Source organism: Plectropomus leopardus, chromosome 14, assembly GCF_026936395.1.
Source record: "Plectropomus leopardus strain MGB_pleo_1.0 chromosome 14, ASM2693639v1, whole genome shotgun sequence".
Classification (NCBI taxonomy): domain Eukaryota; kingdom Metazoa; phylum Chordata; class Actinopteri; order Perciformes; family Serranidae; genus Plectropomus; species Plectropomus leopardus.
Genome location: NC_142189.1, coordinates 21,412,599 through 21,424,920, shown reverse-complemented (window position 1 = coordinate 21,424,920; position 12,322 = coordinate 21,412,599). Strand labels below are relative to the sequence as shown.

At 37.5% G+C, this 12,322-nt stretch overlaps 1 protein-coding gene across 1 annotated transcript; it reads right to left on the bottom strand.

Annotated features, from left to right (window-relative positions):
• Positions 1-568: 568 nt before the first annotated feature.
• Positions 569-10,064, bottom strand: LOC121953890 (adhesion G protein-coupled receptor G5-like). The gene is made up of 18 exons (XM_042501151.2): positions 9,932-10,064; positions 9,733-9,824; positions 9,289-9,366; positions 9,023-9,094; positions 8,744-8,914; positions 8,390-8,428; positions 8,211-8,282; positions 7,922-8,075; positions 7,633-7,789; positions 7,442-7,555; positions 7,224-7,334; positions 7,080-7,119; positions 5,911-6,011; positions 5,714-5,835; positions 4,233-4,498; positions 4,056-4,146; positions 3,684-3,967; positions 569-2,642 (listed from the first exon to the last, which is right to left on the bottom strand). Exons 2-18 carry the CDS (start codon positions 9,821-9,823, stop codon positions 2,524-2,526), a joined length of 2,082 nt encoding a protein of 693 aa, XP_042357085.2. The 5' UTR covers position 9,824; positions 9,932-10,064; the 3' UTR covers positions 569-2,523.
• Between the last annotated feature and the right edge of the window lie 2,258 nt (positions 10,065-12,322).

Genomic DNA, 12,322 nt, shown 5'->3' with positions numbered 1-12,322 from the left:
CAGTTTTATAGCATAGCGTGAAAATTGAACATTCTTCGCCCTTCTCATTTTGAAATCAGATTGACTAAATGTTCCCAGAAGCTTGACACATGGGCGCCTCTTCATACATGGCTAGAATTATGTTTTTAGGAAAGCAGTAAAACAACACTTCAAGTCATAATCTCTATGTGGAAAAATTGATTTTTGATTTTTTAAAGTAATGAGCAAAACGTAGCGTTGTTCACCTTTGGCTTTGGCCTGTCAAATATCTTTTCTACAGTGGGTTTTACCATCATGTGTGATCTCAGTTCCTGGCTGGAGGCTCTGCTGTGGTTTACCTAGCGATCTCTAACACGCGGACACACACAGGTACATCATAGAAGCCTGCTGTGCTCTGCATGAAAGGCCTTTTTTGGGGGGCAACACAAATCAGATGTGTATGGCAGTAATTACCCTAGTTTTCAGCTGGCACGCTGCGGTCATTTAGAAGATTAATCAGTCATGGACAAATAAACAGAGTCCGCTCTCTGAATGTCACCCCCCACCCTTATACACCCAGCGCTCTGCATATGGAAAGACTACTCTGGTGTCCATGTATGATAGCTTAAACTTTATTGCACTGTACAGTTTAATTCACAAAAGCAGTTACACATTTGTCTGCAAATGTGAATTGCTGAGTCGAAGATCACACCACACTCCATTAAAACAAACCTTGACAACCCATTATGATCACAAATAATAAAATAAAAGACAAGACTGTGTTTCCTTTAATTAGAATACAATAAAAACATAAAAAGTGTAAATAGCAAATAAAACAGATATTTGTTAATAATATAATAATAATTCTCTATATCCACAAATATATAACATGGTAAATGTTTAAAAGACACGGTTACCTAAAAAAAACAAAAAAACAATTTCCTCTTACATGTAGTACTATTTATCAATCTAGATTGTTTTGTTGTGTGTTTCTGAGTATTGGAGATGTCGACTGTAGAGATGTCTGCCTTCTCTCCATTATAATGGAGCTAGGTGGCACTCAGCTTGTGGTGCTCAAAGCACCAAAAATATGTTTAGAAAACTCAACAGTAATGTCCCTTTCCAGAACCTTTTGACTTGGTCACTCAAGATAATCCACAAAACTTGTGAGCAGTTTCATGTCAGAACTTTTTTCTCTCTACAGAAATGTGTCACTTCATAGAGAGATGTGTGCATCTACTGCTAGCGCACCTAGCACCACTGAGCTAACTAACATTATATTTCAGTCGAGGAGGACACCGTTAATGTTGACACCTTGCACTGTCATGAGCATGCGTCTCTCGTCCAAGAGGAGATGCACGCTTCCTTCTGTCCAGTGATACAGTTGGGGGTTGTGATTTGGTAAAAAGAAAATAGTTCCTACATAAAACTTTAATCTGTGGATAATCCTGTGCAACTTGGACTTCTGGAAAGAGACATTTCTGTTGAGTTTTTAAAATTCATTTTGCCTCAAGATGAGTGCCATCTAGTTCCGTTATACTGGAGAGAAGACAGACACTACTGCCGATATCTCCAACACTCAGCAACTCACACCGAAGCAATCCAGATTGATAAATAGCACCACTGCTAAGAGGAAAAATATATATTTTTGTTTTTGAGATGAACTCTACCTTTAATATGAAATCTGTTATGAATGTGTGTTAATGTAAAAAAAAAAAGAACATCAGATCTTAATAATATTAAGTATACTGAAAAATTGAATAAATGGATAACAACACAAATAGTACACAATTCCCAATGACCCCTGGTCATTAACGTGATGCAGATTGCCAAGATACACTTATCTTATTAAATGGTATAAATGCTAGTTAACTACAGCCATATTTCAGAGAAGAGTTTCAACATAGTAGTGTGCCCTCAGGCCTCTTATCACTATAGGTAGCCATGAGCTCATTTCTTGTTAGCCAGTTAAGACTCCCCGCACAGTGGATACTGCTCTCTGTAGGCACAAGGTAATTATCTGCAGGCACGCAAAGCACTAGCTGGCTAGCTCGGCCCCCAACACTGTAAAGAGTGTGAGAGGCAGGACTTCCTTCCACCTTATTTTTTTCTGTGTTTGGCCATCCTCTGTCCATATGACAACCACATCAGTCATAAAAGGTTCACATTATTTTTTCCTAAACATTTGCACTCTGCATTCCAGTGTATGACTGAAGCCTTGATTTAAGAGCTCTGTGATATAGTCTAAGTGACTCATAACCTTTACTGCATGCTTAGCTGTGACTAAAGCAGGGCTTCTGCTGAGTCATTAGCGCAAATGATTTCCAGGAGATTACTCCATCTCCTCCGTCACCGCTTGATTCATGACATACTTTCTTTATGAAGGTAATCCAGATTAGCCGGGTAATCAGTAAGAATGAGAAAAATAATTTTTTTTAAAGCAATTTAACAGCACCTCATTCAACAGAGGCTCTGCTTGACTATATGATATAAAATGCTGCCCTCTTGTGTCTAAAATAATCTCAGAACCCTTTTCTGTCCCCACTTAAAGGCAAAGAAACTTTATCAATGTGGAGGTGTGACATCTGTGTTTGATGTAGCAGTGCTGCTGCTGCTGACTATGGAGTTTCTTTCCTGTGCAACAATCTTGCTGGAGTTGTAATAGTAGATGAACAGGAAGAAACCTGCAGAAACATTGAAGACAGGTTACACTGAAACATTGAAAATATGTATTTAAAAGTGCAATGTGTATGGCCTGGCTACATGCTCTAAACCAGTTGTGTACCAGGTACCAGTACCAAAGCTTTAAGGGGCGGAGGAGCAACACTAGACTTTAAAGGGTATAAGAAGTCTTTTTTTTTTTTTAAATCAACAGGTCTATATCTAAAATTGTTTCATGCCTTTCTGTGAATACATGTACATTAAATTACTCATCTTGAAATTACGATATAGTCTTGTTTGAAAAAATGTCATAAAAAAACAGAAAATGATACAAAGAGTTCCTAAAACCACTAAAATCAGATAAAAAAAAATATTCACAGGAACCAACCTGCTTAGAATTCATTCTAATTGCTTGTTTTACACAAACCCCATGCATTCATTCAATTTAGTATTTGTTAGTTATAGTTAGTTTATGTCATTGTCATAAACTGAATATTATATGAAATGTCTATAAAATATGTCACTTATTCAGGGGGCTTCAGCATGTCTCCGCTGCAGGAACTGTCCCTGTAGGACAACTTTTGAGAACTTTTGTTCTTGATCAAGTCTTTGGTTGACTACGTACATTTCACTGAGCAAATAAGATGGGACCAAAAAAAGGCTTCTCCGATTATGAAAGAGAAAGTCGGTGACATAAAATGATCCCTGAATTTTATGTTTGAAGAGAATGCAAGTTTCTCAGAACAACAAAAAACAACACTGGACTTGGCTTCTTCGTCCTTTCATGTTGGACTGAGGCCAGACAGTGACTCATGGCCTCTCTAAGTACAAGTAGTTTTAGAAGACAGGACGCAACAGGGCTAGCTGGTTAGCATGCTTATTTCATTAGATATCTCTGCATCACAATACAGCATCTTTAAGATAATTTCAAAAGTATTCTTTGCATTCTGTCGATATCGTTAGTTCATTTTTAGGTCCTTAACAAAAAATCCTGCCATTCCTTGAAAAATGAATTAGAAAGTTTGAGTATAGTTTAAACGGATGTGTCTCGGTCAGGACTCTACCTTGAAATGAGTTGAGGATGGTAAAGATGTAGTAGGAGGGTATGCGCAGAGGTCCATAGCTGAAGAAAGCAAAAGCCCAGGTGATGCCGAGCAGGAGGAACAGGCCTATAATGGAGAAGGAGTTTGTCTTGATGGAGCTGTGGTTCTGAGCTTTCCTTGCCACGGGCTTAATGAGAACAATCTGCCGCACAGTTATGATGAATACCACAAAGGTGAAGATGAAGACTACAGCATAATAACCAATGTTCACCCCCTGGTGGACCACAGCATCAGGGATCCAGCACCTGAAAATCATGAATAATGATCCACTTAGTGACATGAATCTCTCCTTGTGAATAAGAAATGACACAGTAGCTAATAGGGGTTGCTTACATTGTCGCTGAATTCCCATCATCGGTTTGAATTTTTATGTAATCATATTGTTTTGAGGCAAGGAGAGCGATTACCACAACAGCTGGAGTGACTAAAGAGAAAGTATACGTTTGTGTCATACTTTTGTGGTGTGATAATGATTCTTTTATTCAGCTTCTTATGGTTCAGTTCTCTTACCCCATCCTGTGACGCACATCTTCATCATGTAATGTGTGACTTTAGTCGGAAGCTTCCACAGATTAAAGTACACATGTAGAGCCTCGATGAAGAACCAGTTAAAAGTGGCCAGCATGGTGTAGTGCATAGCCATTGCCACCGCCACGCATGCGCTGAAGTTCCCCAGTTTGGCGATGCTCTCATTTACCAGGAAGGACAAGTTCAGAGTGAACATGGCAACAAAGAGGTTCATCAGGAGCTTAGTCGATTGGCTTGCCTTCCCTCTTCTGTGGATGAAGTTAGTTTTGTGTCAGCAAAAGGTAAAAGATGTTGGAAGTGGACAATGACCATTTTTTGGCTTTGATTTTTCGTTATGAAGTAAATGTTGGTTGCACAATGTTAAAGCTCTAGAATGGCAACACCATTGGCTACATATTGGTCTCATAAGCCTTGCACAGTGATGTGAAGTGCGTCAATCACTGTGACACCAAAACAGGAAGAGGATAGTGCTATTCCAACCAGTAGCAATAGATACATGGCGCATTGAAGTCCTGCCCCCATTGACTTTGTACTGTGACGAGGTGCCTCATTGTCTACATCTGCTAGCAAAGAACAGAAAAGATGCTGTAACGCTGCTGTGTGGTGGGATGAACTACTGTCATGGTAAGATGGTAGACCTCCTGGTTAATACTGTACCTCCTGAACACTGACAGAATCATAACTGCGAGAAGTTTCTGCTGGTTGCAATCTGCAATCCTCACCACTAGATGTCACTAAATCTCCTTAAATCTTGCACACTGGACCTCGAAGCATAAGATGGGAGACATCAGCAAGAGGAATGAAACTTAAAACCTGATACTCAGTAGGCTACATGCAGCAAACATTTTGCTACTTAGACCAGACAAACCCTAGAGGTTAAAGCTAACTAAACTGCAAGTTCTGGTTTTGATCTGTTTTTAGGTTAAATGATGATCTTACTTGGTAATTTGAATAAATAGTTGTAAATACTTTTTTTTTAAAGATTATTTTTTGGCATTTTTGCCTTTATTAGATAGGACAGATCAGCAGTGCGAAAGGGGGAGAGAGAGGGGACGACATGCAGCAAAGGGCTGCGAGCTGGACTTGAACCCGTGACTGCTGTGGCACAGCAGTGCCATTATACATGGGGTGCCTGCTCAATCCACTAAGCCACTGGATGCCCCTAGTTGTAAATACTTGAGTATTGTACTGCTGACCATTCAGTGGGATCATTTTTAAAGTGAAGCAGTTTGAGTTTGTCAATATACCTTTCTCTGTCTTGTTGACATAGGATGCTAAATAATCCCTTGACATGCGGAAATCTGATGTTTATAGCTAGCTGCAGACATTTTGTTAGTGTGCAGCCCTCAGTTGCATCTTGGGACCCACATTGTTTTTCCCTTCTGGTGAGTGTGATTTTCAGAGTGTGAGGCATTGTGATCTGCATTTATTCCCAGTTACCAGTTTCGATATTAGTTCCTTACCTCATAAGACAAAACATGAAGAGAGCGATTGTCAAGAAAAACATTGACAAGCCACAGCCGATCGATGTGATATAGGTCAGAGACTTGAAATCTGAAGCGCTTATGTTTCCAGATTGGGGTGACTGATATAGAGAAAGACATGTTAGATTATGTGTGAAATTATGAAACTGGATTGATTTGGAATGCCATCATTTTACCATCAGTATTGCAAAAAATGTCAGATGATTGCACTGGCACGTGATGCTGTCACTGGTCTCGTTTGTCCTACAGCCATGTGTGACCCACTTCGCCTTTTTCCCTACAGTAGGAGAAAAGTGCAGTTGACATTAATGTCCTTCAAAGTATTTTTCACAATAATGGATGAAAGAGGTGTGACAAACACTTGGAAATTGTTCAAGGTAATTTTAAAGTATCAAAAGAATATTTTTAGTCCCATTTTTTAACTTCTGGATACCTGAACTTGATAACTGATTGTTACTGACCATTGCATAAAAAATAAAAAAAGCAGCTGTATATTATAAACCATGTGTGGATGTGAAATAATTGCTATCATTGTTGTATGGCTTGGCTCAGGTTAAACCCCAAACTGGTGGGACTTTCCAGTGTAAAATATTGCCAAATTGCCAATATTTTGTTAACTGCTAACATTAGTGCTAACTAACATTACCAGAAATAAATTATTCTTGGCTGCTCTAAACAGTAGTTGCCAGTAGCTTTTCAGCACAAATTGCTGTGTGGGCTATACTGTTTTAGAGCAGGCTATTCTTATGCACTTTTCTCTATGAAAAGTGATGCACAAAAATGTGTTCATATCCTACATGATCATGAGCTAGTAATTCATGCATAACCCACATATTTTGGAAGCTGCGATCAGGTGACCACTGCGCTAATAGCAGTAAGGAAAGTAGTCCCAAGCAGTTAGGTGGTTGGGGTTGTTCTTTAAATAGTTAAGTTATTATTATTATCATTATCATCATCATTATCATCATCATTATCATTATCATTATCATTATTATTATTATTATTATTATTATTATTATTATTATTATTATTATTATTATTATTATTAAACCTAACACAGTAACTTTTCTTGCCTAAACCTAACCTCTGTAACTTTCCGTTAAGATTGTGACATAAGTCATGGGGCACTAAAAAGGATATCATATGAGGTGTTGTATGAGGATACATTGTTTAGAGCAGCAAAGAAGTTTTGATTTTCAGTTCAGTTTGATGCAGGTGAGAAATAATTTAAAGCTAACTGATAAGATTATGTAGTATTGGATTGGTGCATACAGTTGCACACTGGCCAACACCCAACCCAGCATTTTAAGCAAATGGTATTGAGCAACTCTGTTTTCTACAGTACCTTTTCCATTCCACGACCTGCAAGAAGCAATTCTTCCATTCTGTATCAGAATAAAAAAGTAAAAAAGTCAAATCAGTAAACTCGCTCTTTTCATAATCAGTTATTATTAACTGATATATCGTTTAGGTGAGTCATCTCTTTTACCTTGTCCACACCACTGTATTGAATGTCAATGGTATTAGAGAGTCCGGATATTTCTGTTCCCATTTCAATTCCCACGACCTCATCGTTGAGAAAATTGCTTTCGGGCTCGTCCTGTGTGAAGTAACGTGCACAGTCATACACAGTTTCTGGTGTGGATGTTAATATTATATTTATATTAAAGTTGTCCAAAAATGGACAACTTTTTTGACATGCTTTACCTGATGCATTCCTGGAAAAAGTAGAACTGCAGCAAATGAACCATTATTTTTTACTGCCACGGCGCTGGCCTCTGAAGGGATTTGCACTGATCGAGAGAGGCTGGGCGCAGCATTCTTAAAAATCAGAAACAAAAACAGGTTGATGTAACTCTAATATTGTTTTTATTCTTGTATGAAGGCATACTGCTTACATTCATATCACCACTTGTTGTAATTTCATAGTTGATGGCGGCTTGATTTTCAGTGGAGAGTTTAAAGATCATCCCTTTAATTTGGCCGATTGAGATGGTCGCTCTGCTGGAATTGCCGATGTCGTCCAGCAGAGAAGACATATTATTCATGATATTTCTGTAATGAAAAACAAAACAAAACATACAAATCATTTTTCCCCATGTAGTCATCGTCACAGCTCCTTGCAATGCCACACCAAATAGTAGCGGTTGTATCCCGTAATATTGCCAAAATAATTTTGATACTTACGCTGCATTCTCTGGGCTGAGCCCGGTGCCATTATTGCCGACAGGTGGGGGGACAGAAAGAGAAGGGATTGAGGTTTCTTCTGGTGGCTCACATGACACAAAATGCAGCACGTTTTCATTAACGATGGTTATTTTGTAGTCTGTTGCTGACAAATCTGCATATTAAAACAGAGACATGCATACACAAACAGAGACATTTGATTTCACAACAATGCTTTTTGGTTGAGTGATAAAAATGTTTACTGAAGTATGTTTTAAATAATCCAATGTTATGAACTTAAAAAAAATACCTTTGCAAGCTTCTTTATCATACGTATTGTTTCCGCAGAGGTCCTTTTGGCTCAACTTAATATTTGTTACACCTTCAACATATTAAAACGTGACATAATCAGACATGCCTTGTTAAGAGTGCTACCACTGCTGTGAAATATGTGCTGATATGAAATTAGGAGCTTTGCTGGTGTTTTACCTTTGTCCAAGCATTTATGCATTTCTAAAAAGAAGTCATCTAAAGGACAAATGTTGTAGAAGATGATTGATTAATAAGAGAGGAAACATTGGCTGTGTATAACCTATTTCAGTAAAGAACTTTCATGACCATTAGGGGGCAGTCGATCATTACTTTTTTTTTGCATATATGTACTCCTTAATACTGTCTGTGTGAGCAGTGTTCAGTTGCAATGATTTTTTTTTTTTTTGCATCATCATCAATATCCCTTAATTGTACAATTAAAAACAAGAGTAAAGACTAAAGAGGTGACATACATGGCATATGCATTCTTAAAAACAAAGAATTCACAAAGCATAAGGGTGTTAGCAGTACCTTCAGTTTTGTTGTGGAGAATTGATGGCAAACAACTGTACTTCTGATTCGGTGATTTCATCAGTACAATATCTTGCTTGGAAAGAATCTCTTTATTCAGAATCAGGCTGTAGTTCTTTTGGTCAGCACTTATTTTAAGGCTGCAGTTGAAATCGCTTCCGTTACAACAGGCTTAAAATACAAACCAAAGAACGGTCGCATTCATCAAGAGACCAAGAGAAACAACTGAATGGTTATTTGCAATGGGCTCAAACCAGGCTAATTATAAGGTAACTGTACCTGCATGCTGTGTTTTGTCCATCCTGATATTAAAACAGAATTTAGTTCCACTGACATTGTGATAGACAGCTTCTGAAATATGATGTTAGAGCACCGTATACTCAGAGTTGTATTTTAAACCTCAATAATAAGAATAAGAAAAATAACACAACAAACTTATATAGTGCTTTTCAGAGTCCTTGAGAACACTTTACATCGGAAAAAATTAACACAAAACAACAAACAGTCAATTCACAAGTATCCTTTGACATTGTTGTCAAGCTTACCTGTTGGAAAGTGATCTTGACTTATGTTTTTGGCACTGACAAAAAGTATATTTTTTTGTCTGCAGCTGCCATTTTCGTCTGTAAAAAGCACAACAAAAACTGATTGCACTTAAGCATCAAAAGTAAGTTTATGATATTAAGTATTGAAAGTAAAAGCACAAGTAAATGCCGTTTATTAAAAAGCAAGCGCTAGAATCTTAAGAATTATTCCATTTATTTCTTCTTAACATGTACACCTTAAAAATACAGCGTACATTACAGTGTACAATATAGACAATGTCTTCTCCACAACTTAAAGTATTTAATACTCCCTTCTTGTAAAGAAGTATTATTAAATCATTACATTGCCCAACTTAATATAATATACATGGTAATCTGTATAACAGAAACTAAGCCGTGTTGAGAAATACTGGTTAGCTTAAAGTCTTTGTTAAACATTCTTACCTGAGCAGCCACAAATGCTGTTGCTGACAAATATCCCACAGATCAGGATTGCTACAAACATCCAGCATTGCTTTCCAAACCGTGGTAACATCCTGAGGAGTAGGCACAATGTGCAGTATAGTATGAAGGATTAAGTTATCTGAATTTAACCAAAAAAAATTTTTAAAGCGCCACCAAACTGTACACCAGCTTCCATTACCTGAGGGAGGTGATTTTCTGTTTTGTCACTCTGAAGTCTCACTGACTGGCATACAGCGTACAGTGAATACATGTTACTGATAGATATACCACTAATGTTCCTCCTGCCTGATTTACATTGCAAATCAAGCCAGTCGACCTCTCACAGCACATATTGTGTCTGTTTCTTAGTAAACAGCTAGCAGAATGCCATATTTAGGTATCACTGGGATGATGTGTTCCTGTAAGCTCCTGAAACCATCATCCACATTTGGGGGGGTTATATAATACTCTATATCACTTTACCACAGGTAAACTAGTCAGTGCAAGAATGTTTAGAGCTATCTTTAAGTTCCTCATTAGATTTAGTTTCTCAAAACTATGTTTTTGTGTTTAAATGACGGAATGGACACAGTATTTGAAAGTCTCTAACAAATAGCTCAGTTATTAGTGTGCTCAGTATAGGGGGGACCGAGGGAGAGAGTAACATCTCCAGTTGCGTCAATCAGAAATGAGACAGAACCATGAACGTCATTTTCCACAAAGGCTTTGATGATTCCTCTCTGCCCGCCAAAGGACAAAGTGATGTCTCATATTTGTCAAAGTTCCTCTGCCAAGACTAATTTTTAAGGGTTGAAAGTTTTTTTTTCCATCTACAGTATTTTCCTCATACTGGATTAACCTATATTATCTATAAATCTTAAAAAATATATTTAGTTTTGATGATTGTTCTAGATGTCTGACATTTGATGTTTGATTTCTGTGGATGTCAATCAGTATTGTTACTCTAACACTGATACATTGGTTGCAAAAACAACTGATGAGTACAACTAGTTATCTTTGTCAGTATTGTGTTCAACAGGGGCGCTCCTAGGATTTGAGGACATTTGGGGCTTAGCCTGGACCTCTGAAGGGGGAAGGGGTTCTTGATGAACAAGCTCTATTTTTATGCTTTTTTTTAATGCACTGTGGCACATTATTTAGCCTTAAAAACTTTCCAGATTAATTGAGTTGTGATAAAGATATTTGTAGCTGTTGGTAATTAGTATGGGAAGAAACAGAATACTTAACAAATGCCATCTTAAAAATGTTTTGACTAGAGTTTGAAAAATAATTAAATATATATTTATATATTTAAGTTAACGGTGGTGTAATGCAACTAAGTATAGTATTCATGTACAAGTACAAACAGAATGAAACATTATTGGTTAATTTATTTATATTTATATTTTTATTATTATTAGGGCCTCTTCTTTTTTTCAGCATGCAGCCTACATTTTTAGTTCAAGGGCTATTTATTAATCATTTTGACTGAAGTCTCAACAGGCCCCAAACCTAAAGGCACCACTGGCAACCAGATAGCTCAAGAAGTTTTTGAGTAATGACTTTAAAGAAAAGAAAATAACATTTGAAAGAAGTTTTAATTTTTCAGAATCACAGGAGGAGTAAGAAACAAAAGACTTGTCTGAAAAAATAGACTTGTCTATTTTAGTTCAGGATTATCACTGCTGACAAAACTTAGCAGGAAAAAAAATAAATATAAGGCTTAACTTAGCATAAAGAGTGAAACAGGGGAAACAGCCAGCCTCACGAGTCCAATAGTAAATAAAAAATAACCCTATATCTTGTTTTTCCATCATTTCAACCTCATTTAGCAAGGAGAAACTGAAATTGCTGATTTATGTGGAAATGTTTGTGTAGACCGATGGGACTTATCTGATGCAACCAACAATACAAGATGATGTCTGACCATGATGCGAAACATTTTAATCAGTATGCTATATATCAGTGTGATCTATTATCAAGTAGGTGCTGGAACATGCTGATGAAGCGGTTGAATCTGAGGAAAAGTTTTATGGAAATACTGCGAATACTGGCTTCATGGTGTGTTTGATGCTCACGTGAAGCGTAATGGAAAACCTTGCCCTATTTATTTGTACAGTAAAAAGAAGAACTTGCATATGGATTATGTCATGCAAATGGTGTAAACAAATGACTGCCACTGCCTGCCCAGCAAGGAAATGTTGGTATGGTGGTTTAAACCCTAACACTTTGCATTCCTGTGCTGATATGAAGGGAAGGCTTCATATGTAACTTTCCGCATCAACAGTGCTCCAATTGTGTTTTTGTGTTGTGCAGTAAATAACATCCAAGAACTGAGAGTGATGTCTGAAAAACGTGGTGATGCTGCCCCCTGGTGTGACCTCGGGTATGTTTCTTGACACCATTTAACACAGTATTAGACATTACAAGCCTTTTTTGTTGTTGTTTTGATCATCTCTTGTCCAAAATGTGAGACCCGAACAAAAAGCACTGCAGATAAACAACCACAGGCCATAAATTGACGGATGACAGAACCTTTAGAGGAACAACTCCAGCTCCTCTGTGGTTGTTAACAGGTTGATAATGTCGT

What these genes read in the sequence shown, in the direction of transcription:
- LOC121953890 (XM_042501151.2), bottom strand. Translation starts at nt 9,823, where the DNA reads ATGTTACCACGGTTTGGAAAGCAATGCTGGATGTTTGTAGCAATCCTG. An exon ending in TGATAAAGAAGCTTGCAAAG is followed by an intron (nt 8,076 to 8,210) that starts GTATTTTTTTTA and finishes TTTAATATGCAG; the next exon opens with ATTTGTCAGCAACAGACTAC. An exon ending in CAGGTCGTGGAATGGAAAAG is followed by an intron (nt 6,012 to 7,079) that starts GTACTGTAGAAA and finishes CTCCTACTGTAG; the next exon opens with GGAAAAAGGCGAAGTGGGTC.